General features: G+C 37.3%; 1 protein-coding gene across 5 annotated transcripts in view; it reads right to left on the reverse strand.

Annotated features, from left to right (window-relative positions):
* Positions 1-5,165: 5,165 nt before the first annotated feature.
* The window catches only part of LOC125242882 (glutamate receptor ionotropic, kainate 5-like), an 87,732-nt gene continuing 69,157 nt past the window's right edge, over positions 5,166-23,740 (reverse strand). For 3 of the 5 annotated variants that reach the window (XM_048151948.1, XM_048151949.1, XM_048151947.1), the window contains exons 9-22: positions 23,593-23,646; positions 19,702-19,863; positions 19,464-19,616; positions 19,216-19,320; positions 18,927-19,034; positions 18,315-18,518; positions 18,028-18,141; positions 17,121-17,230; positions 16,749-16,922; positions 16,469-16,634; positions 12,242-12,467; positions 11,606-11,734; positions 10,122-10,288; positions 5,166-6,447 (exon numbers count right to left, since the gene is read on the reverse strand). In XM_048151948.1, coding sequence (XP_048007905.1) covers positions 5,842-6,447; positions 10,122-10,288; positions 11,606-11,734; positions 12,242-12,467; positions 16,469-16,634; positions 16,749-16,922; positions 17,121-17,230; positions 18,028-18,141; positions 18,315-18,518; positions 18,927-19,034; positions 19,216-19,320; positions 19,464-19,616; positions 19,702-19,863; positions 23,593-23,646 — 2,478 coding nt within the window. In that variant the 3' untranslated portion in view covers positions 5,166-5,841. The remainder of the gene's footprint in view (positions 6,448-10,121; positions 10,289-11,605; positions 11,735-12,241; positions 12,468-16,468; positions 16,635-16,748; positions 16,923-17,120; positions 17,231-18,027; positions 18,142-18,314; positions 18,519-18,926; positions 19,035-19,215; positions 19,321-19,463; positions 19,617-19,701; positions 19,864-23,592; positions 23,647-23,740) is intronic. The other 2 variants (XM_048151950.1, XM_048151951.1) reach the window with 2 other exon arrangements.

Here is a 23,740-nt window from a genome sequence, read left to right on the forward strand (position 1 = left end):
TAATTTATATTTTTATATGGGAGAACAAGATGGTTTTGATATCAGTTACAAATTTTAATATCAGTTTATCAATTTAATTTTTAATTATTTTTTTTTATGATATGTATAATGTACCTACTGTTACAAATTACCCCAGTAATGGTGATATAACAACAGCATTCTTGGTAGTTTATAGACAATATAAGTTGTAGATGTCAAAACAACTTTGATTTGTAACAGATAAAGATGATAACATTATATGTTATCATCTTGAAAATAAAAGCCAGATGTAACAACAGTTGATCACAGATGCAAGTCTTGTGACGTCTAATCACTAAAAACATCTTAGATAGCTACAGTATTTAAACATACAGTATTCAAAGATTCTCTGTTAGATAAAGGCTACAATATCTAAACATTTTCCCTGGCTATTCCATTAATGTAAACCCTTGATCTTGTCGAAATCGGCGTAACAAGTGACCATCAACATCAAAATGAGAAACTTTAAATAACTGTAAATAACACAAGCAGCATTTCCTGTCCATGACTCAACATGAGGAGGTTACATAAAACTGATCCATAAGGTTCATAAAGCATACATTGGAGCAGATTTGTTATTTAGCACTCTATATACAGTACACAATCCTATTGCTGTTTTTTCTCTTGATTTTCTTATAATTTGGTCATTGTCAATTCACTTCAATTAAATCTCATTTGATTTGTCTGCCAAAACACTAAATTTGACAGAAGTTCAGATTTGATTATGTTATAAAATAATGTGTAGTGATTAAAGCCCATAAACTAGCAGCTAAAAATGTCAAATCAATCAAATTTCTATACAAAGAAAAGATAAAGATACATTAATACGTTCTATTCTTCATAAACATCAGTATGGATTCCACAAAAAACACTCTGCTTATATGGCTTTGTGGCTTTGCTTCACCTGATTGACAATGTTACTCTTGCACTTGAAAATCATGAATTTACTTGTAGTACTTTTATAGATTTTTATTTTATTGGAAAAGTTGTATAAATATGGTGTTCATGATACAAATGGTTGAAAAATTACATAATAGAAGACAGTTTGTTTGTTTTAAATATGCAAGAGAGAAATGATGTAGTGAGATTAATGCATCATTTTTATTTTCTCTGATACAAATGCAGTGTTAATAATAGTAAATTACATTAATAACTATATGCTGAAAATCCTTTGTGGAATGATTTTTGTGCTAAGTCTTGTTCACACTAACATGTTTGAGCTATAACCTCTCATAATATTACAGATACCGTCTTTACAATCATTAATCCATAATCATTATTTTTTTTCTTTTCCCCTTTTCTTTACTCTGAATATCATTCCTCCCATTGATCTGAAACTCATCATTTTAACTGAATTTGTCAAGATCTTTTATATTTAAGAATTTTTTTTTTTACATTTCACAAGAACTCACTAAGAATGTTATATAAACACTTAATAAAATGTTTTGTTGATAAAATAAATCCATATTAGACATATGTACAATATATAAGGAATGCTGATTCTGCTAAACTCTTTCTGTGCCTTTTTTTATGATAAGCACTTCTTGTCATGCTATCTTGAGAAATTTCCTGTGATAAATCAAACTTGATTCAAATTAGCAAACATACATTATAATGAATAGATTATTTTAAAATAGAATATTTCATATGATTAAAAAGCCTTGACAGTTACTCTCTCTCTCTTTTTCTAACCCACCTCTATGCTTAAACCTATGGACTGAGGACTGAGATACTGTAATCTGTTACATTTCACTGTTTGAATCACTCTGCTTGTTTGTGTTTGCATATTCCAGTCTGTGTATGGTGGTAATTTTTAGAAATTTTAATTCATAGTTGGTGCCAGTAGGTGTCAACAGTAAGCTGTCTTTATAAGTGAGTCATTGAATCATTAACTCATCATTTATTCAACACCAGTTCATTCAGTAGCGCCACTACTTGTTGTTCAGATGTGTCCTTTCGTCATTTTTGTTGGTGGAGCAAAAATAGACAATATTGTTTTTAAAATGTAACATTATATTATTGTTTAATTGTTTAACTTCTTTGAGTTGTTGTTGTGATGCTGATGGTCTGACTATAAGCAAGTCGATTCAGCTGCAAGAAGTGGTAGCCTACTCTTGTTTGTGATATTACTTAAGGCAAGACCTGAATTAGAAAATAATTAACTAGGCCTAATAGATATCATATCACCCCTTATTTCTTACATTAAAAACTGTTTTATAAGTTTTCTGAAATGCAAATTAAATATGCAAATTAATCTGAGTAAATATACACTAATTTACATACATTTTTATAACACTAGTTTGAATGTTGGATAACACCAGGTTCAAAATTTTTGACATGTCATACTCTAGGGTTTTTACAGAGAGGATTTTGAATGAGTATCACTCCATAAATCAAACAACTGTCAACAGCCAGAAAAAAAATGCACTTAAAGATATGTATTGTAATTGAAATCTATAGACACAAATAGACAAAGTGCCTAAATAAAACCCTAAATGTGTATTATAGATGGTCTATTTTGCCTGTAGTGTCTTGCCTTAATTACATCTTAATTGAAACATTAATTTTTGTTGGCTGTGTAAAGAATGAAAAAATAGGGGACCTTTTAACTTTATGTTTTCTGAAAAATGTGAGTTGCTTGCCTGAGCTGTAATGCTTCCTAATGCCACAATATTGTCTGCATAGACTGTTGCCAATTTACAGCCTTTGAGATAAAGACAGAGCTCGATTTATGCAGTCTAATCTATGGAATTTTCCGCCATGTGAAAAAAAGTTTCTGTGACAAGTAATAGTGCACCTCCCTTCACAAATGGCACAATAATAGTTAGTATTATTACAAATGGTGTGATATGACTCGCCATAGTCAGCCCATGGGAAAAGCGTAGGCTACTTGTGGGAAATGTTATGCAAAACGAAAATACGTAGTGCCATGTACGTTTCGTGACAGTTTCACTGTGCAATGTCCACTGAGTGGCGCTAAAAGCGTGTTCAAGTTTTTGTCCGAAACAGATGAACGTGAATATGGTACGTTTTTATTACGTTGGTTTTACGTATCACCGCAGTTCTGATTTGAAATGATTAATTCTCTATTAGGCCTACTTTTTAAAATAACGTAGCTACCACCTACACTACACGGACCCTAAACCTACCCAATAGTGTTAACAAAATTTGTTTACAAATCGTGCACTTTCGTAAAAAGTGTTTTGAGATCATAATTATAGTGTGCAAGGAGACGTGAAAAAAGTCTTTATTAATCCATATGACCCTGACTGTAATCATAATTGTGTATGAAAACGATTAAAAGTGCTTGCTGTTTTACTGCATGTAGTGTTTGTTTATTTCTGTCGGAAACTGCAGTGATATGTACGTATTGGTAGCTACGTATTTTCCCTTTTGCAAAAATGTTCCCGCCACAGGTACGTTTTTCCACGAGATCAGGTTGCAGCCAGAACAACCTCGTAACCATAAGTAGCTATAGGCTAAGCAAAAGCAAAAGTCTTGTCTCTTCATAGGTACCACTAAAAAAATGAAATCACAAAATAAGCATGAATGATAGAAAGTGTGCATTATAATAATGAATTCTCTTTCACCACCAGAGTTCCCACTGATTTGCTAAATTGCCGGTTTATTATGAGCTTACTCCTGATTGTCTGTCCACAGGCAGTCCTCCTGTTCTGTCCACCGCTGAGGCTGTAGGGACTGACTGCAGTAGTGCTCATATGCTCATCACTACTATTTCCTGATCAACAGACGGTATGCAACCTGAAAACATTTAACATTTAGCAATTTCTTAATTGTAATGTCATGGATTTGCATTGAATTATGGCAGATTCATGCCAACAGCCATCTAGCAGAACAAAAACACAGAGCTTTTGCTACACAAAGTGTTAAAATAAATATCTGTTTTCTAAAGTTCCCCAATTTTCCACACAACCACACTATAGCTATTATGATCACTACAGAGGAACAATATCACTGGAATCACTTTAAGAACTTTTTTTTTTCCTTCAGCTGATAAATAATAATATTGACAGCCGATCAGAATACAGAAATGTATTGTCTGTTGGTGCGGCACTAGATATTGCTCTTAGTATGAACAGGCCTTAATAATTTGCCAAAATGGCCCAAAAACTGACACTGACAGTGTTTTGGTAAAAAGTGAGCTTGTTCTCTTTTTTGAGGTAGACTTGATTCTATGTGCAGTCTAGCAAAAGTCACAAGTCTTGCAACTTCTTAAAAAGAAATGTGCTGATTACAAGACATTGTGAACATTCCTAAGCGTTCCTTTATTTTCATTTCTTTGTTGGCTTTGATTTCGATTAAAGTAACAAAATTGTCTGCAGAAAGCAGAAAAACACAATCCAGTCTGTAGCATAAGGGATGAGACAAAAATGAAAAATGCATGATGTTAAAGACAAATTAACATATTTTTATTCCAAATGAGTTTCTTTGTCTATAGTTTTGACATAACATGGTTGAAGATTCCCCATCAACCCCTAAAACTGACCCCTTGACCTTGATGCATTCATTTAAAATATCCTCTTCACCTCAAAATGTAATATTAATGTAAATAACCATCATTTTATAATGTAGTACACATTTGTATAGAAATGTTTATCAAAAAATCTATTAAAAAAGAGGTTAGATCAGTGGTCTCAAACTCAATTCCTGGAGGGCCACAGCTCTGCACAGTTTTGCTCCAACCTTAATCAAACACACCTGATCCACACTAATCAGGATTACTAGAAACTTCCAAGCAGGAGTGAGTTGGAGCTAAACTGTGCAGAGCTGTGGCCCTCCAGGAATTGAGTTTGAGACCATTGGGTTAGATGATCTTTCAGAACTTCTGTGATTCTTCTATTTCCTTCCTACTTTCATCAGTCGTTTTTCAGTGCATGTGATGTGTGTGGAAAAAGATACATATGTAAGTTGAACCACAGCATCAAATGTCTGACTTTCTGTTTCTAAAAACACTGATCTGTGGTAAATGTAGCATGTGCAGATTTGGGTTGAGGTATGTGGTGTGATTTCCAGCACTGTTTACGGACTCACAAGTTCTTGCAGACCAATCAAAGTCCACGTTTTAATGAACACACAGCTCCTCATGTCCAATAACACACATATTCAGTCAGAGTTGATCTCCTCTGTATCAATAAAGTATCTCTATTTTTAATTTCCAATTCAGACAACACAACCCCAGAATTAAATTACACAGACATAGAATTTAAAAATAAGTATAGTACAGAAAAGTAAGAATATCTGTTTAGAATATCTTTTTATTACCAAGTTAGCGTCTTTGTCTTTCATTAACGTGTGTGCTCTCATTCTGTCGTGGTCTGGCTCTGATCTGTACGGTATCATTGAGAGAATGTCGTCCAAACGAGAATGTCTCTGTGCTACTTCCTGTGTGTGACCTCTATCGTAACAGAGAGAGAGTTCAGTCAGGGAAGGGAAGGAGAGTCTGTGCCTCAGTCTGCCTCTGTTCACAAGCAGACGTCTGTGTGCTGCCTGAAGATCAGAATCACGGGGGAAGTTTAATATCTCTGTGCTGTCGTGAAGCACTTCTAAATCCTCAGATTGAGGCAGACAATCTTAAATCTTAACCAACTCATTTTCAAGGTTACTTCAGACATGGTCAATATACATTGTTCAATAGTACAAAAGAATCCTTGATATGACACATGGTTATCCAAAAGAAAAGGATAATTCTGTCGTACCAAGGAAAAGATGGAAAGCACATTTGTCTATGATTGTGAACAAGGGGGCAAATATTGCAAAAACATGTCATACTTTTGTCTCCCCTTTTTGTCAGTGTCTTTTTTCTCATTTCTGCTCTCCCATTAGGTCTGTGTTGTTGCTAGACTGAGGTGGCGGTAAAGTGCAGCCTTTTGCCGGTGGGGATTGTCCTATCCGGCACGGGCTCAGCCCGCCACCCCCTTCACTGTCTGTGTTGGAGGATGAGTGAGGAGGGGGCGGAGCCAGGCGAGGCAGAGGGGCCGAGGAGGGAGGGATACGTGTGCAAGAGGTTGTGCGGAGACTCTGGATACGCCGGCACTCCTGGCAAATGCGCACGTGAGTGCAGCCCCGCGGCAGAGGCACTGTCACTGCGGGTGGTCCCAGGGCCACTGCGGGGGTACTGTTGGCACCTAACGGGTCCTCCAGGAGTCGCTGGGGGCCGGGGCCCATGTCTGAGGGGCCTCCTCCTGACCCTGAGCTTCCTGTCAGGGGTCCAGTACCACTATAGAGCTTTCCGTTGCTAAGGCGCATCTCTCTGACAAGGCGCAGGGGCCGCGGGGCCCCTAAAGTGATGCGGGTGGGGTGCCGAAGGGCCAGAGAGCTGGACAGGGGGCGTCGACGGCGCAGACGAGAACTTTTCTTGCAGGAAACAGCGTTACGAAATTCTGTCAACATCTCCTGACATACGGACACCTGAATGTTTAGAAAAATATATGAAATGCTTGAACAAAGGAAGATTAGTACATACATCAGAGAAGTATATGTCATAGATATATACTAGGGGTGTAACGGTACATGTATTTGTACGAATGTCACGGTTCGGTTCATCCAGTTAGACGACGAATACAGTCAGTCACAGGCGATCCACACTCCAATCCAAAAGGGGGCGCGCACAGTAATGCTTTTAGCCAGTCCACTTTTAACCAGCATTAACCACCAATAATCACAATAAGCTCTGTGTTTTGTTCATTTCGATAAGAAATAAGAAATAAGAAATAAGCCATCTTTCAAATTCTGTCACGAAATTCAAACAATAAATGCCGTTTTGACGTTTTTTGATGTGGCGTGACAGATCACTGTACAGGCGCCTCAACGCGATCATTTCTTCCTTTTCACTATTACAGAATGAACATGAATGAACATCTGGTATGTTGAAAGATACAGTACAACTTACTGAAACATATCATGTCTCGTGTAAAGAAGTCAGTAAAACAGTTTGTAAACAATATGTCACGTATTACATTTACCTCAGAAAAGTCTTCAGTGTCAACAGCTTGTTCGCTAGAGAAATTAACGGTTTCGTTAAATATATTCACTATATTAGCCTATGTATTATTTATATTTTACTTAACCTGTTAATGTATTTCTAAATAAATCCGTCATGAAAACAAGTTATGACAGCCACTGTGTAAATGATTATATTTCAACAATGAATTGAAAAAACAGATGTTAATGCAAAAACTGCCTTATGTGTAATTTACATGTTTACAATACATACATTTTTTATTATTATTTGAGTGTTGATTATATCTAAAAATTAATAGCAACTGAATTTAATAATTTGGGATCTGTTGTTAATTGTAACCTTTATTATAGTAATGTGGAAGTAAGGGCTATCTATATAGTTTACACAGCATTAGCAGAGATTTTGTTTTTATCATTTCATGAGTTCGTTTCCTCATAGAATCAAGGTTAAGCATATTTGGCTTGCTGTCCGCTGTGGAGGGGCTCGAGGAAGCAGCTTCAACTCAAGCTTGGATATACCCCCAGGGACTACTAGTGCCTGGAAGAGGAATACGATAGATGAGATCCCCAAATTATGTGGTGGAGTTGGGGAGGTGGAGGGATATCGAAACAACTGATGCCAGAGCAGGGTGAGTAGCTGCTTGTATGCTCTGGTCGTTAATTGAAAGACTAGGGTTCCCTCCTCTTGAAATTATGTTTAAATTTCACTAATTGAAAGATTAGATGGGTTCACTCCTCCCGAAATTACGTTGTGAACTTCACTAAGAAAATTTTAATTATAAATGAATAAATTTAAAGACAGAGACACAGTTTGTTCAGTAAAACATTGTTTAATAAAAAAAAAAAAAAAAAAAAGAGAAAAAAATTGTTTTCTCACCCTGCTGTACCAAACCCGTACTGAACCGTGACTTCAAAATCGAGGCACTTACCAAACCGTCATTTTTGTGTACCGCTACACCCCTAATTATATACACACACACACACACACACACACACACACACACACACACATATATACAGTGGGTACAAAAAGTATTCAGACCCCCTTAAATTTTTCACTCTTTGTTATATTGCAGCCATTTGCTAAAATCATTTAAGCTCATTTTTTCCCCTCATTAATGTACACACAGCACCCCACATTGACAGAAAAACACAGAATTGTTGACATTTTTGCAGATTTATTAAAAAAGAAAAACTGAAATATCACATGGTCCTAAGTATTCAGACCCTTTGCAGTGACACTCATATTTAACTCAGGTGCTGTCCATTTCTTCTGATCATCCTTGAGGTGGTTCTACACCTTCATTTGAGTCCAGCTGTGTTTGATTATACTGATTGGACTTGATTAGGAAAGCCACACACCTGTCTATATAAGACCTTACAGCTCACAGTGCATGTCAGAGCAAATGAGAATCATGAGGTCAAAGGAACTGCCTGAAGAGCTCAGAGACAGAATTGTGACAAGGCACAGATCTGGCCAAGTTTACAAAACAATTTCTGCTGCACTTAAGGTTCCTAAGAGCACAGAGGCCTCCATAATCCTTAAATGGAAGACGTTTGGGACGACTAGAACCCGTCCTAGAGCTGGCCGTCCAGCCAAACTGAGCTATCGGGGGAGAAGAGCCTTGGTGAGAGAGGTAAAGAAGAACCCAAAGATCACTGTGGCTGTGCTCCAGAGATGCAGTCGGGAGATGGGAGAAAGTTATAGAAAGTCAACCATCACTGCAGCCCTCCACCAGTCGGGGCTTTATGGCAGAGTGGCCCGACGGAAGCCTCTCCTCAGTGCAAGACACATGAAAGCCCGCATGGAGTTTGCTAAAAACACCTGAAGGACTCCAAGATAGTGAGAAATAAGATTCTCTGGTCTGATGAGACCAAGATAGAACTTTTTGGCCTTAATTCTAAGCGGTATGTGTGGAGAAAACCAGGCACTGCTCATCACCTGTTCAATACAGTCCCAACAGTGAAGCATGGTGGTGGCAGCATCATGCTGTGGGGGTGTTTTTCAGCTGCAGGGACAGGACGACTGGTTGCAATCGAGGGAAAGATGAATGCGGCCAAGTACAGGAATATCCTGGATGAAAACCTTCTCCAGAGTGCTCAGGACCTCAGACTGGGCCGAAGGTTTACCTTCCAACAAGCCAATGGACACAGCTAAAATAACGAAGGAGTAGCTTCACAACAACTCCGTGACTGTTCTTGAATGGCCCAGCCAGAGCCCTGACTTAAACCCAATTGAGCATCTCTGGAGAGACCTAAAAATGGCTGTCCACCAACATTTACCATCCAACCTGACAAAAATGGAGAGGATCTGCAAGGAGGAATGACAGAGGATCCCCAAATCCAGGTGTGAAAAACTTGTTGCATCTTTCCCAAAAAGACTCATGGGTGTATTAGATCAAAAGGGTGCTTCTACTAAATACTGAGCAAAGGGTGTGAATACTTAGGACCATGTGATATTTCAGTTTTTCTTTTTTAATATATCTGTAAAAGTGTCAACAATTCTGTGTTTTTCTGTCAATATGGGGTGCTGTGTGTACATTAATGAGGAAAAAAATGAACTTAAATGATTTTAGCAAATGGCTGCAATTTAACAAAGAGTGAAAAATTTAAGGGGGTCTGAATACTTTCCGTACCCACTGTATATATATATATATATATATATATATATATATATATATATATATATATATATATATATATATAATACAATACTGGTGAAAAGTTTGGAATAATAAAGCCTTTTTAATATTTTTTAAATAAGTCCCTTATACTCACCAAGACTGCATTTATTTGATCAAAAATACAGTAAAAACATTAAAATTGTGAGATATTATTACAATTTAAAATAACTGTTTTCTATTTTAAAATGTAATTTATTCCTGTGGATTTTCAGAAGCATTTATTTTTATTATTAGCATTTGCTGCTTAAGCATAAGAGACTGCTTTCAAAAACATTAAAAATTCTTAATTATTTCAAACTTTGGCTGGCAGTGTATACACAGATGAACATCAAAGAAGTCTATTTTACAGATATATACACAAGTAGACATGCACACCGTACTTCGACTTCACTACGACACACTATCGCGAGGAGTCGGCGGGTTGCTTTGGTAACCTACTGTAGTGTGACTGTGATATTGGCGGTCGCAGGAGAGAGGCCGTACCTCGTCTGTTTCAGCTGATCGGCGTGTGGACCACACAAACTCCATCACAGCCACAAACACAGCAATAATCAGGCCACAGATTAACACCACAAATATACCGCCAATGTTCTCCATCCCAAGACCTGCAACAAAGAATTAAACACTTTTAAACAATCGGCATCTATGACAAACTTTCATCACAGACAGAAATATTAAATATGCATTCTTAAAGTCGGCATGAATGGGAAATTCACTATTTATATATATTACAATTTATATGCTACAATTTTCTAAATGCATGTTATTGACCTTATTGAGAATGATACATTTATGAATTTCATTTCTAAAAAATTAGTTTTGACCTCATAATTTTTAATTAAAATGTCACTTGATATTCTAAAAATGTCAGACTTCTCCCTGGCGACGTATGCCACACTTCGGCTGCACCCAAAAACTTAGGCAGTTAACTTGTTGCCTCACTGTTTTATAAGCAATGACTCTGCAGGCAGCGTTTGCACACTAAGGCACCTCATGAAACTGATGTGAGACAGTCTTCTGAGGCAGCGAAATATGATCTACAGCAAAATAGAGCACCCTTCGGTGATGATAACTAAACAAATATTTAACAACTATAATAATTACTTGCTAGAAATGAATTCAGAAGTGGAAAATGTTGGTCAAAAACATACATTTACACACAAACTGACCAGAAACCCCAACTTTCAGATGCCATCTTTCTTTTTCTAGCTCAGCTGTCACCAAATGGAAAGCATAGGATTGTGGGATATCAAAGGCAGTGAAGGATACATCTATGCTGCATTGAAAAATCGATCAGATGAAGATAACTCAGGAGACAGGAAGTGAAGCTAACGATGGATTCGGACATGCCTTGATGCCTTCCTACCTTGGAATGCATCCTCCAAAGGCAGCATTTTTATGTTTTCGGATGCAGCCATCATCAATCATTTAGTCTGCTTAGACCTTTCTTACAGTCGACTTTTAGTTCACATTCAGATCTGCCTCAATCTAATCAACAACTAATCAAGTTCCTGTCGTACGTTTTTTTTTTTCCAATAACCCATTTAACTTGGATGTTTGTTACAATATGGATGAGAATGGTCTATACTTCCATTCCATCATGACTTTAAGCACATACGAAACTGCTTGCAGGTGACAGCTACAGTGTGAAACCCTCTGTGAAACCCTGCATCCATGTGTTTTGGAACCTGGTAGCTGGTTTCTAGCTGTTATGAGCTGGTTCAAGCTGATAGATTGTTTTTTGTCATCTTGGACTAAAAAAAAACTAGCTCCTTGCTGGTTTATGGAACCATCAGCAGCAAAAATGTAGCTTTTTGACCAACTAAGATGTTCTGAACACAGCTACCAGTTGCAACTGGATATTTCAACAGGGATGAGACTGGGAGGAAATTATTGCATTAAAGTGCAGGAGAGGTTCATGCCTTTGGCACGGTGGTCTTCCTCTTTGGGACACTGCCCTCCCTCCCACCATCTTCTCTTCAGGATCTCCAACCTGTTATTCTCTTGTAACTGCAGCACTGCCAGACTGATCTCATCTCTGAAAGGAGAACCTGAGAAACGGAATAATGCAAATGTATGCGTTTTGTGATTATTTGTCTGATTATAGCCAATGAGTTTACATGATTAATGTCACAAATTCACTTAATTTATTAGTGACCTAGAAATAGTGCAGAATTTTAAATATTTTTAAATGTAGTCTCAGACTTTCTGACTCTAATGTACATGTTAAAGAGGAAAGGAAGCCTTCTAAGGAAAGGAATCAAAGCCTTCTTAAAAATATTTAGGGTTAATATGCAGATTGATATTTGGTCATATATATATTCAAAGTGAAAGTGAGCAGGTTTATTTTTCATCAAATATGTATAACTTTGTGCAAACAATATACATTTTTAAGTGTTATTATGGTGTTATGGTTTCAAAACCACATGATTCACAGTGCTGCTACTGTACATTGCATGTGAGGCTTCCATTGTAACTATGTACATTTTTCTTTCGTTTTTACAAATTGAGGGATGAGTTGACAGTTTTCTTGTGGTAATTATTTCCCTCTCTCTTACCCAGAGGCATGCCGATGCCATAACCCTTGGTGTCCAACAGGCCTCCGATCTGGGTGAGGTTGCAGTTGAGGCTGCGGTGGTACTCGTTCATGGTGCTCTCAAGGAGGAAGGCATATTTAGAGTTCAAGACTCGTGCGATGCCCTCCTCTGTGCTCTTCACAAAGACACTGGGCTGTTTAGAATACATGTAGTTCCACATCCGCTGATACGTTTGATAACGGGAGTTCTGAGAGAGGAGAGGAGAGGGTGTATCATCAGTGTATGCATCATAAATAAACATTTAAACACTATTTGACATGCACAATAACAAACAGAAAGAAAACAGTAACACACACACAGATGGTAAAAACACTTGAGCAAACAAAAAACTGATAAGAAAACACACAGTCAGTAAGCCAAGGGTAATCTACACGAAAAACCAACAAGAAAATAAACTAGAGTCACAAAACTCATCCATACACATATGCAAATATATGCCTGCTGGCACTTTCCATGAATATGGTACAAAACTAAGCCTGAAAATATTTAAACATTTTTTTCCCTTTACAACAGATAATCGGTGAAAGGATATGCATAAAGCATTAGAGGCACAAATCTCAAGCTTTTTTGCTATGACACCTATTAGATAAGTTAGATGAATTTAAACACATCAAATGTCTGTATCCCACACAAAATCTTTTGAATCTCGGAGTGACTTTTAACCCGCATTTATTGGCATGGGGCATGGAATGTACATATGCTTGATTTTTGTGGACGAGATTTGCTACGTTGCTGCTGCTGAGCAAATATGAGGATTTGTTCAGCTTAGTTCAAATAACAAACATAATAAGGAAACATGATGCTGCAAGAATATTAGAGAAGACCCATAGCAGAACTCGACAGGTGGAGCTGGGGAGGAGGAGGGTAAAACAAGAGTTTCATGACTGAACTATGGATTAAAAACTTTTTAATTATTAACAAAATGCAATTAGAACATAATTTTCAGCTTTGTACCACATTTTATATGCAGTCCTGCCACTGTATGATTTTCCACCAATAAAAAAAAGTATAATACAATTATGATGCTCAGGAAGTGACATCATTTGAATAATTTCTACAGCATGACAATTAAATAATAATATTACATTTTCTCAGTCTTAGTCTTGACTGCTTATGTCAAGTTTGTCTGAAATTAATTGTAGAAAAAAATATTTTTCTTTAATTTATGGCAAATACAAGTACACTGTGTGCAGAATTATTAGGCAAGTTAATTTTCTGATCATATTTTTTTTCTAAGCACATTTTACCAATTCCAATCCACATCAATCTTAATAACTACTATTAATATTGTTTTTAATCATTTATAAGTGATATATAATTGTTCATGAAGGCTGGAAATGAAAAATGCCTTACATTCAGGTGTGCAGAATTATTAGGCAGGTTTGCTTTTACAGGCAAAATGAGCCAAAAAAGAGATTTAACTCAGACTGAAAAGTCAAAAATTATTAAATACTCATGAGAAGAACGCAATACTAATGCAATACTAGAAATTGCAAAGTTAAAGCATGACCAAGGGAAAGCAAAATGCTCATTGGGTCAGCGGGGTCATACAAAATCAGGTGGAAAAGAAAAGACACATGTTAACTGCAAAAGAGTTAAGAATTAAGGTGAAGAATTAAGTGTGAAACCATCAGGAACCCTTTAGTCTCCAGCGCCACCATTTTCCAGAACTGCAACCTACCTGGAGTCTTCAGAAGTGCAAGGTGTCAAGATCTCAGAGACTTAGGTTAGCTAAATAATCCTAAAAAATGACCCACACTTAATAAGAATCACAAGCTGAAGTGTTGTGAAATACATGAAGACTGGGTTTTTATAGGCTTTATAGACAGACAGCTTGAGAGTGACTCCTGAAGGACCAGCACCACACCACTCCTCTTGTACCACTGTTTGAAGAATTTATCTTCCAGAATCTGGCAGTAAAGTGTGGGAGTTCACTTTTAGTCCCTCTCTAATCCTGAAATATCCGTCTTGCAGAGATGGACTAAAAATGATCTTCCAAAACTTACTGCCAGATTCTGGAAGATAAATTCTTCAAACAGTGGTAAAAGAGGATGTGGTGCTGGTCCTTCAGGAGTCACTCTCAATCTGTCTGTCTATAAGGCCTATAAAAACCCAGTCTTCATGTATTTTATAACACTTCCGCTTGTGATTCTTATTAAAAGCGGGTCATTTTTTAGGATTCTTTAGCTAACCTAACTAAGTCTCTGAGACACCTTGCACTTCTGGAGACTCCAGGTAGGTTGCAGTTCTGGAAAATGGTGGCGCTGGAGACTAAAGGGTTCCTGATGGTTTCACACTTAATTCTTCACCTTAATTCTTAACTCTTTGCAGTTAACATGTGTCTTTTCTTTTCCACCTGTTTTAGTATGACCCCGCTGACCCAATGAGCATTTTGCTGTCCATTGGTCATGCTTTAACTTTGCAATTTCTAGTATTGCATTAGTATTGCGTCCTTCTTGTGAGTATTTAATAATTTTTGACTTTTCAGTCTAAGTTAAATCTCTTTTTTGGCTCATTTTGCCTGTAAAAGCAAACCTGCCTAATAATTCTGCACACCTGAATATAAGGCATTTTTCATTTCCAGCCTTCATGAACAATTATATATCACTTATAAATGATTAAAAACATTATTAATAGTAGTTATTAAGATTGATGTGGATTGAAATTGGTAAAATGTGCTTGGAAAAAAAATATGATCAGAAAGTCAGCTTGCCTAATAATTCTGCACACAGTGTACAATATAGTTATAATCAATAACTATAAACCATTGTTTGGTCCCATACTGGAGATGGCTTAATTTAGGCTAATTTTGCAATCTTGCAATTCATCCACCCTATCTATTTTCTAAATGCTTGTTATTGATCTTGTTGTAAGTGATTCAGCCATTGATATATTTCAGGGGCGTTTCTTTCAAGGAGGCAAGGGAGGCAGTGCCTCCTCAAAAAATTGGATGAGAAAATAATCCATATTACAAAAATAAAACAATGCAAATATTACAAAATGTGACCTAAAAAAGGGTATAAATCACTCATTTTTCTACAGTAACGCTGTCCAACTGCGACACCAGCAGGTAAAGTTACAGTGAGAGGCCGAATCTCTCTTGCCTCCCCTGAGCCCATTGAGTTTTAACAGACCCCTAGAGCGTGCGGTGGGATTGGTGGGGGTAACTGGGAATGAAAGTGGGAAAGTCATGTGAGAGGAGGCAATGCTTCCATCACACTATGATTGGATATGATTGCTTATAACTGGTTTGTGCAATAAATCTCCCCTCTTCTTTTCATGCTTGTTCACGAATCAGTCTGGATAAACAAAATTGTAGCATTAAAGGGAGGACTAATTAAAAAATAAGTAAACAACTTAGATATCATCATTTTATGTAATGTCAAAACCAAACTTGAAATGGCCTGAAAACATGACAGCTTTGGGGTTTTTTTAAGTTAGCAATCAGCTTGGGGAATTTAAAGGTACTGTACATTTTTGTGTCTGTGAAAAGTGCATTTACCGAGCTTGATGACTGATGAAAATAAGTTAACTATTCAAAAGAACAGCTGAATATCAGTTCACAGATAAAATATATCGTTTAAATTGTAATTGCCTTTAGTTATTATTTTGGAATAAACGTAAAAATGAGTAAAAACATAAACTTGAAGAGATTTAATAAATACATATGATTTGTTAAAAAAAAACATGAAAAAACTGTGAGGACTTTGCCTCCTCATTTCAGAACACCCACTGATATATTTAATATTTTAATTGTTTTGAACTCATAATTTTGAATCAAAATGTATGAACTTGATCTTCCAGTGAAACGACAGATTTCTCTCTGGTCATTTAATCCTTCATTTCTTTCAAGCTCTCAATCATATCTACCTCCATCCAATCCCCACCCTGCATTGTTTTTTTTTCTTATTTCTATAATCTGTTTCAATTTCAACTGTAAATTTATTGTAAATGTTGGTAATAGAGGTGCAAAAAATAAAATGAATAGAAAATAAAACATCTTGTAATATATATAGCGTGGCCTCTCCTCTCCTTGATAATCAACATTTTCTCAAGGATAACAAGAAGTTTGGAACACCAAACAGTGTACAGTATTTATGGAAAGTTCCAACTATTTATTATGGCCACAAAACATACACAATATAGATGTGTGTATAAACTATTATATTAATATTATATGATTTGTACCATAAAAAAGGTCATGGTGCTTCCTCCATGAATGGTGCCGTACTGGATATTAGTTTGATCGGCCAGGTCATCGGGCGATTCAATTGGCACTTCCATTCTTTGCACTGTCAGAAAAGCAGCCAGATTCGCTGTGTATGAGGAGATTATTATAAGAGTGAATGCCCACCTAAAAGAGAGAGAGAAACGACATAAAGCCCATAGCTGTGCTGTGTAATGTGTCCATTGACTCTGTTAAAAGACCATCAACACATATGGAGCCGCAGCACACGCTCAAACTCACCAGACCCCACTAACGCAGCGTGTGGACAGGGCTCGGGGCATGATCTCTGACCCCTGCTGCATGAAGCCTCCGATAGGAAACCACAGGCTGTTTCCTAGTGTGTACTGATTTTCCAGCAGGTCTCTGCGCTCACGCAGACACGGGTGAGGGTTATACCATTCATACGGGCTCAACCTGACACAAGTACACAGAGAGAGAGATAGAGAAAAAGACTTAATTTAGTTCTCTGAAATAAAGTATTAATATCTTAAATAAATTTATGTCGTTAAAAAGAGGTATAGATATTTTTTACTGGAAAACAAGAAAAACACACTGATTAAGACAGTGTGATTTTAGCAGTTTTTGAGTGTGGTGGTGTGCATTTGTGTGTACCTAGCAGAAAGAAAAAGCACACAGCTGACAGCGAGGTAAGCCAGCAGCATGAAGAGCCAAACAGCCGGTGAGAAGGGATCCAGGAAGGAGAAATAACCTGGCTTCCTGCCCTGAGAGACAGTGGAATAGAAAGAGAGGTAAATGAAAGTGACAGGAATAAAAGCCAAAAAGGATTAGGTACTCTATGAATATTCAATCTATTAATTAACATAAATATAGTAAATGCAGTATTACCAGGCATTTAGACACATTATCTATAATCTGTCTGTCTATCTATCTATCTATCTATCTATCTATCTATCTATCTATCTATCTATCTATCTATTACCCTTAGTTATCCAGATTTTACTCCCTGTACTGGCTGTTATCATTCAGGACAGGACAAGCAGAGAAGTTCACACCGAATTTCAAATATCAGGCTATTCACCCCAATGTGTATCATCTCATCCTCTGTTCATTCAAATGTGTTTTAATCTTGCATGTTTTACTCTGGCCACAAGATGGCGCTATTGATCAAAGCTACACACTGGAGTTGCCAAAAAAATGATTTTTAATACTCTTCCATCAGCAGAACTTGCTGTTTAGTGTTCACCAAGTAAAGTATCTAGTCAATATTACACTAACCAGTTTTCCGATTGAGTGAGTGTGGGTCAGGATTTGCTTATAAAACAATAATTGAAAAAATAACTGAAATCAGTCAACAATTCCCATGAGTTTAATTTCTTATTAAAAATGTATAAAATACATTGTTGCAAATGAGTGTAAAAACAGCAATAAATGTAATCAAATTTGTCAGTACCTCTGAGGTAAACTTAGAAGTCATTCTCAAAGAATATGTTTTTGTATTTTTTAGGTGCTGGGCTACTTAAACTGGTGCCACTGTGTTGAATCTGTGTGTGTGACTTACTATATGGACCCTGTAGAGAATACTGATGCCCAGGGTCATAAAGGGTTTTGAGAAGTCAATGACCTTCTCTCTCTCAGATGTGATGGTAAAAGCAGCTACAGCCAAATCAGCTTTCTGCTCCAAAGAATAAAGGAAAGAACAATAAAACATTGTAGAAGCAGAACAGAAATTCTTGGAAAAGTCATCTAGACACAATAATGAAAATTACATACAATTGAATTGAATGTAACCGTGTGATTTCCATAATTAATTCAGCAGAGAACAAGTTGATGAATATGACTACATACCCTGTTGATCAGCTCTCCCACCATGCCCGTCCACGAGCCGTTGGGTTCAGGTGCCCCATACAGGCCATCGTCCACCAGTTTGATGCGGAATGTGAACTTGAGGATATCAGCTAGCTCTCTCAACATGTCCACACAAAAACCCTCATACTGCTCGTTCCCCTCAAACTCCTGGTAATTCACCTTTCTCATCACGTATGGGTTCTCCTGCACACACAAACACACACATTCCTGTATGCAGTACAAGTTCACGCCCCATCACTTACATATTTTTTAAAATTCTTTTGATCACAGTATCACAATTAAGAAAACAGCATCCTGTTAGATAAAATTACAGAAATTGATGTCTATATTTTTAAATATCTTTTGACTAGTTTTGCTAAAATGAAATGACTATGTAAGCTAACTGTGAATTCCTCACTTAATAATGACTTTGTTCTTTCCATCATGATAGACATACTGTAAATTGTCTTTCTATTGAGTAAATAATGAATTAAGTGTTTAAGTGGGCTGAGCATTATAGAGTTCTGCACAGGATTTACAGATGTAGATGTGGTAAACATTGTGTGAACATAATTGGCTATCTGTGCCTGCTGTAGTGCAGTTGGTCCTCACCAGTATGGTGGTGATGATGAGGCTCTTGTTAGCCAGAGTCTCAGAGACGTTGATGTCCAGACTGGTGGAGTTCATCAGTAGAGTGTTATTAGAGTACCAGATCCCAATCTAACACAGAGATTGTTGAGAAATGAAGCAATCAAAACATAGATGGTAGCACTATTTAAAATGTGTGTGCGTGTGAGTGTGTGTGTGTACTTATATAATGTTAAAACTATAACAACAGTAGATGTCTATGGCATGTCCCCATTTAGGTATCTGAGTAAATGTGTATGCGTGTGTCTTTAACCTCTTTGTGGCCTCCCCTGTGCTTCTCCAGAATATGGAGGGTGTAATTGGTCCTCTGGCCTTTACTGTTGAACTCAACTCGACCTGTCAAACCATCATACTCCACCTGATCAAAACATGGGAAGAGAGAGAAAAAGAGAATAGAAACAGCTATGTTACTTTAAATAATACAGCGGGTGCTCTCTAAGCTGAAAACAATCCTGGAGGACTTTCAAGTGGTTGAATAAACACACACACACACAGACTGACCATACGCAGGTAGTTCATGAGGCTGGTTCCGTGTTGCCAGATTTGAGGGGAGGTGCAGCTGAGAGGCTTGATGCCAATCTCCTGACTCCGGTTGAGTTCCTGCACTGCACTCACCACCACATGGACTGCATCAAACAGCAGGGCCGATGACAGCTGAACACACACACAGAGGTTAGGGTGAGCAGTCTGTGTGTGATACAGTATATTGATAATTTTTTTGTATTTGTGCGTGTCTTACTGCTGGTCCGGGGTATGGGTTAATGTCACAGCCCTCTCTCCAGGACAGATTTAGGCTCCTAATAAACTCCAGGTAAAACGGGTGGGTGGTGTTAAACATTGAGAAGCCCACGATGTTTGACTGCTCATCCACTATATCATCCAACCACAGCAACGGGAAGTCCTGCACACACACAGGAATGGCATCACACAAGGGGGAACATCAGTGTGTGTGTGTATTAGAAATTTTAAAGAACAAGTAGGGTTTTTTTTCCAATATAGACAGAGCTCAGATCAGAATAGTGAATAGTACTAAGCAGTGGTACTGGATAATTGGTATTTGAGTAGGAAAGTATAATGAAGGAGTGGATTTACAATCCCCTCCTATTTTAATGTATAACGGATACGGAATCACCCTTTCTTAAATCTATTGACTGATCCATGTCAGGAATGCAGTAACAGTGTTTATTAGTTTAGCCCAGCTTCAAGAGAATAAATATGCATGTGTTTTGTAATTAATTCATTTGATCACCATTCAATCAAACGAATCAAGAGTTCTAGAGTTTGTGGTTTTGTTTTTATTCATGTTTATTTTGCCATTCTCATGATAAGACATGTAAAGACATCTGAGCCGAGGGTCAATGAAGGTTGATAACACACCACATGTATCCACTAACACATACACATACTTGCCATTTGTACCTCTTTAGGGTTAACAGCACCATTAGTCACTATATGTGAAAATATAACAATAAATCATTAGTATTTAAGTTTACATCAGCTCAAGTTTTCTCTGTGTGGATGTATTGTTCTGTTCCAGTGATATGCTGTGACTTAAAGTTGAAGGGAAAAGATATTGTCTTTTCAAATGGTGTGTTTGCAAGGGTTGTTTAGGAATAGGATATGCATGTGACCATACTGAAGGAACAGTCTCCAGGAGAAATCAGAAAGATGGATTAACAGTAGATAAGGTCTGAGTAAAGTGATTCAATTAGGGTAGATTAGAAAGTAGTGAGTGCAAGGTAAATGCAACACTGTAGTTTAGACTAGTGACTAGAGCAGGGATGGGCAAACTGGAGGGCCACTTTCCAAAGAGTTTAGCTCCAGCTTGATAAAACTCACCTGCCTGTAGCCTTCTAGTAATCCTGAAGACATTGATAGGCTAGTTTGAGTGTTTTAAACTGCAGGACAGAGACCGAGTTTGGCCATCTCTTGACTAGAGGTATTGTTAGTGTGTCAAACTCAGCTCCTGGAGGGCCACTGTCCTGCAGAGTTTAGCATCAACCAGCACCAACTCACCTGCCTGGAAGTTTCTAGTAATCCTGAAGACCTTGATTAGCTGGATCAGGTGTGTTTAATTAGGGTTGGAGATAAACTCGGCAAGGCAGTGGGCAGTTTGAGACCACTAGTCTACAGGTTCTGTAATATGTTAAGAATTGCATGCAAGGTTGGAGTAACGTGTCATTTGTTAGGGTAGACTAGTGATAAGATGATTGAATAATGTAAAGTTTTTGCAGTGCGTTCTGCTCTGGTGGCTTTTTGGGTGATTGAGCATGTTGAATAGCTGGCGGAGCTCATCGATGAGAGAAATCACTCTGATTGGCTGTTCAGCGGTGTGAACCAGTGCATGAGATGAAAACAGAAATGATGACAAAGTTGCTTACGGTTTGCATATCTGCAGTCCTAGCTCTTTCTCTTTTTGAATGATGAATACAGAATACTTCCACCTGCTGGTATGAAGAGTTATTTCCTCTCATGAACACTTCGAATGTTTGTGCTAATTGGCCGTTGGCTCTATAGTCTTTGCAAATGTGTTCACGTGCAACTTTTTGGCCCAGACGCAGGTGACATGAGGCAACACCACAGTCGGCTTTCATCTCTGCTGGTTCTTTGATGTCAGTTTAGTGTGGCCTTTAGAATTGAGTTAGACTACTGACTAGAGGTTTTAGTAGAGTGTGTGGTTCAGGGAAGTGTTCAGTTAGACTAGAAACTAGAGTTTTCAGTAGAGCGTGTAACTTAACATGATTTACAGTCTGAGCTGACAGATTTCACAGAAAATCACAATGTATGATGAGCACAGACTCCAATGGCCTGTTGCACAAAGCCGGTTTCAGTTGCTACCCAGGTAAGTTCAAGATTAGTTTGAGCAAACTCTGGTTTTTCGGGCTTATGAAGGTGGATTGGTTTTTAGCGGGGTTCATTGCTTTGGTAACTTACGCTACACAGTTAACCTGCTCCGGAGCAGGTTTTATTCTGGGTTAGAGATCACAAACCTAAACTCGACCAATCAGCTGTGAGTAAAGTGACATGTATCTGATGCAATAAAGCCACTCCCCCTGTATCTCTCACTCCAAATTAAATCAGTTTATAGTGAAAACATTTTAGAGACAAAATTGCTCAACATTTGCTGTTAATTATTCATTATATTTATATTAAATAAATTAAAATTATGAATAATTCATGACATATTCATATAATTAGGCCTATTATATTAATTGACAATATTAAACTCTGCTTTTAAATTAAAATAAATATAATACATGCATAATATATAAAGCTTTTAAACAGATTAAGCTTACATGTATTCTTTTGAGCTCTTTGTGAAACTATATTAATTATCTATTTGTTTGATTCACATGCATTGATATAGTCAGATATTTTTTTCAGCTGCCTTCTCAAACTTTCACTGCAGCAGTGTTTATTCCTGCTTTGTAAATGCGTTTAATTTCCTATTTTTTATAACAATCTCTTAAAGGTGCCCTAGATTCAAAAATTGAATTTACCTCGGCATAGTTGAATAACAAGAGTTCAGTACATGGAAATGACATACAGTGAGTCTCAAACTCCATTGTTTCCTCCTTCTTATATAAATCTCATTTGTTTAAACGACCTCCGAGGAACAGGCGAATCTCAACAAAACACAGACTGTTACGTAACAGTCGGGATCATTAATATGTATGACCCCAATATTTGCATATGCCAGCTCATGTTCAAGGCATTAGACAAGCCAGTATTAATGTCTGGATCTGTGCACAGCTGAATCATCAGACTAGGTAAGCAAGCAAGAACAATAGCGAAAAATGGCAGATGGAGCAATAATAACTGACATGATCATTGATATCATGATATTTTTAGTGATATTTGTAAATTGTCTTTCTAAATGTTTCGTTAGCATGTTGCTAATGTACTGTTAAATGTGGTTAAAGTTACTATCGTTTATTACTGTATTCACGGAGACAAGACTGTCGTTATTTTCATTTTTTAAACACTTGCAGTCTGTATAATTCATAAACACAACTTCATTCTTTATAAATCTCCCCAACAGTGTAGCTTTAGCCACGGAGCAAAACTCAGTTTGTTCAACTAGCTTCATGCAACAGGCCACAAATGTTTTAGCTTCAGACAATGATTTCATCTAGTCAGAGAATATCAGACATATTTTCAGCTAATTTAAGAACACATTGTTTTCATTTGTCATGTGTCTCCAAGCAACAAGGCGTATGTTTCTGCGTGTGTTCAGAATTACTTCTAAGTCTGGTAGTTTGTGATCCTCAGTCATTTACAGTAGTGTATGATGTCTAGTTTTTTTTCTGTAAACATTAACAAATTTGGCAAGTATATGATGCCTAGTGTTTTAAAATGTGTTTGTGTAGTGTATTCCAGCCTTAATCTGAATGTAACACGGTAGGTTAGACTAGTAACTAGACGTTTTAGTAGTGTAGATTAGGTGTGTGTTGTGTTTGTAGGTTATACAGTACAAATGTATGTAATACAGTTCAAGCTGTGAGGGGGGCTGGCTTGAGAAGTCTGAGCGGGTTTGCGTAATAAAGATGAATTGTTAATACAGAAGATGGGGCTCCAGGCATGAATATATCTGCAGGAAAATAGGACAAGAACTCCTTCTCTATCTTACCATAGTTGTGAGGATGTACTTGTAAAACGCTGATGTCATTCCCAGCTCCGATGCCTAAAAAGACAGTCAAGAGGAAAGAGACGATGAAAAAAATTAATTGCGTGTGTGAATGAGAGAGCTGTATGAAAAAGCAGAACTTTTTTTGTGC

Source organism: Megalobrama amblycephala, linkage group LG13, assembly GCF_018812025.1.
Source record: "Megalobrama amblycephala isolate DHTTF-2021 linkage group LG13, ASM1881202v1, whole genome shotgun sequence".
Taxonomy (NCBI): domain Eukaryota; kingdom Metazoa; phylum Chordata; class Actinopteri; order Cypriniformes; family Xenocyprididae; genus Megalobrama; species Megalobrama amblycephala.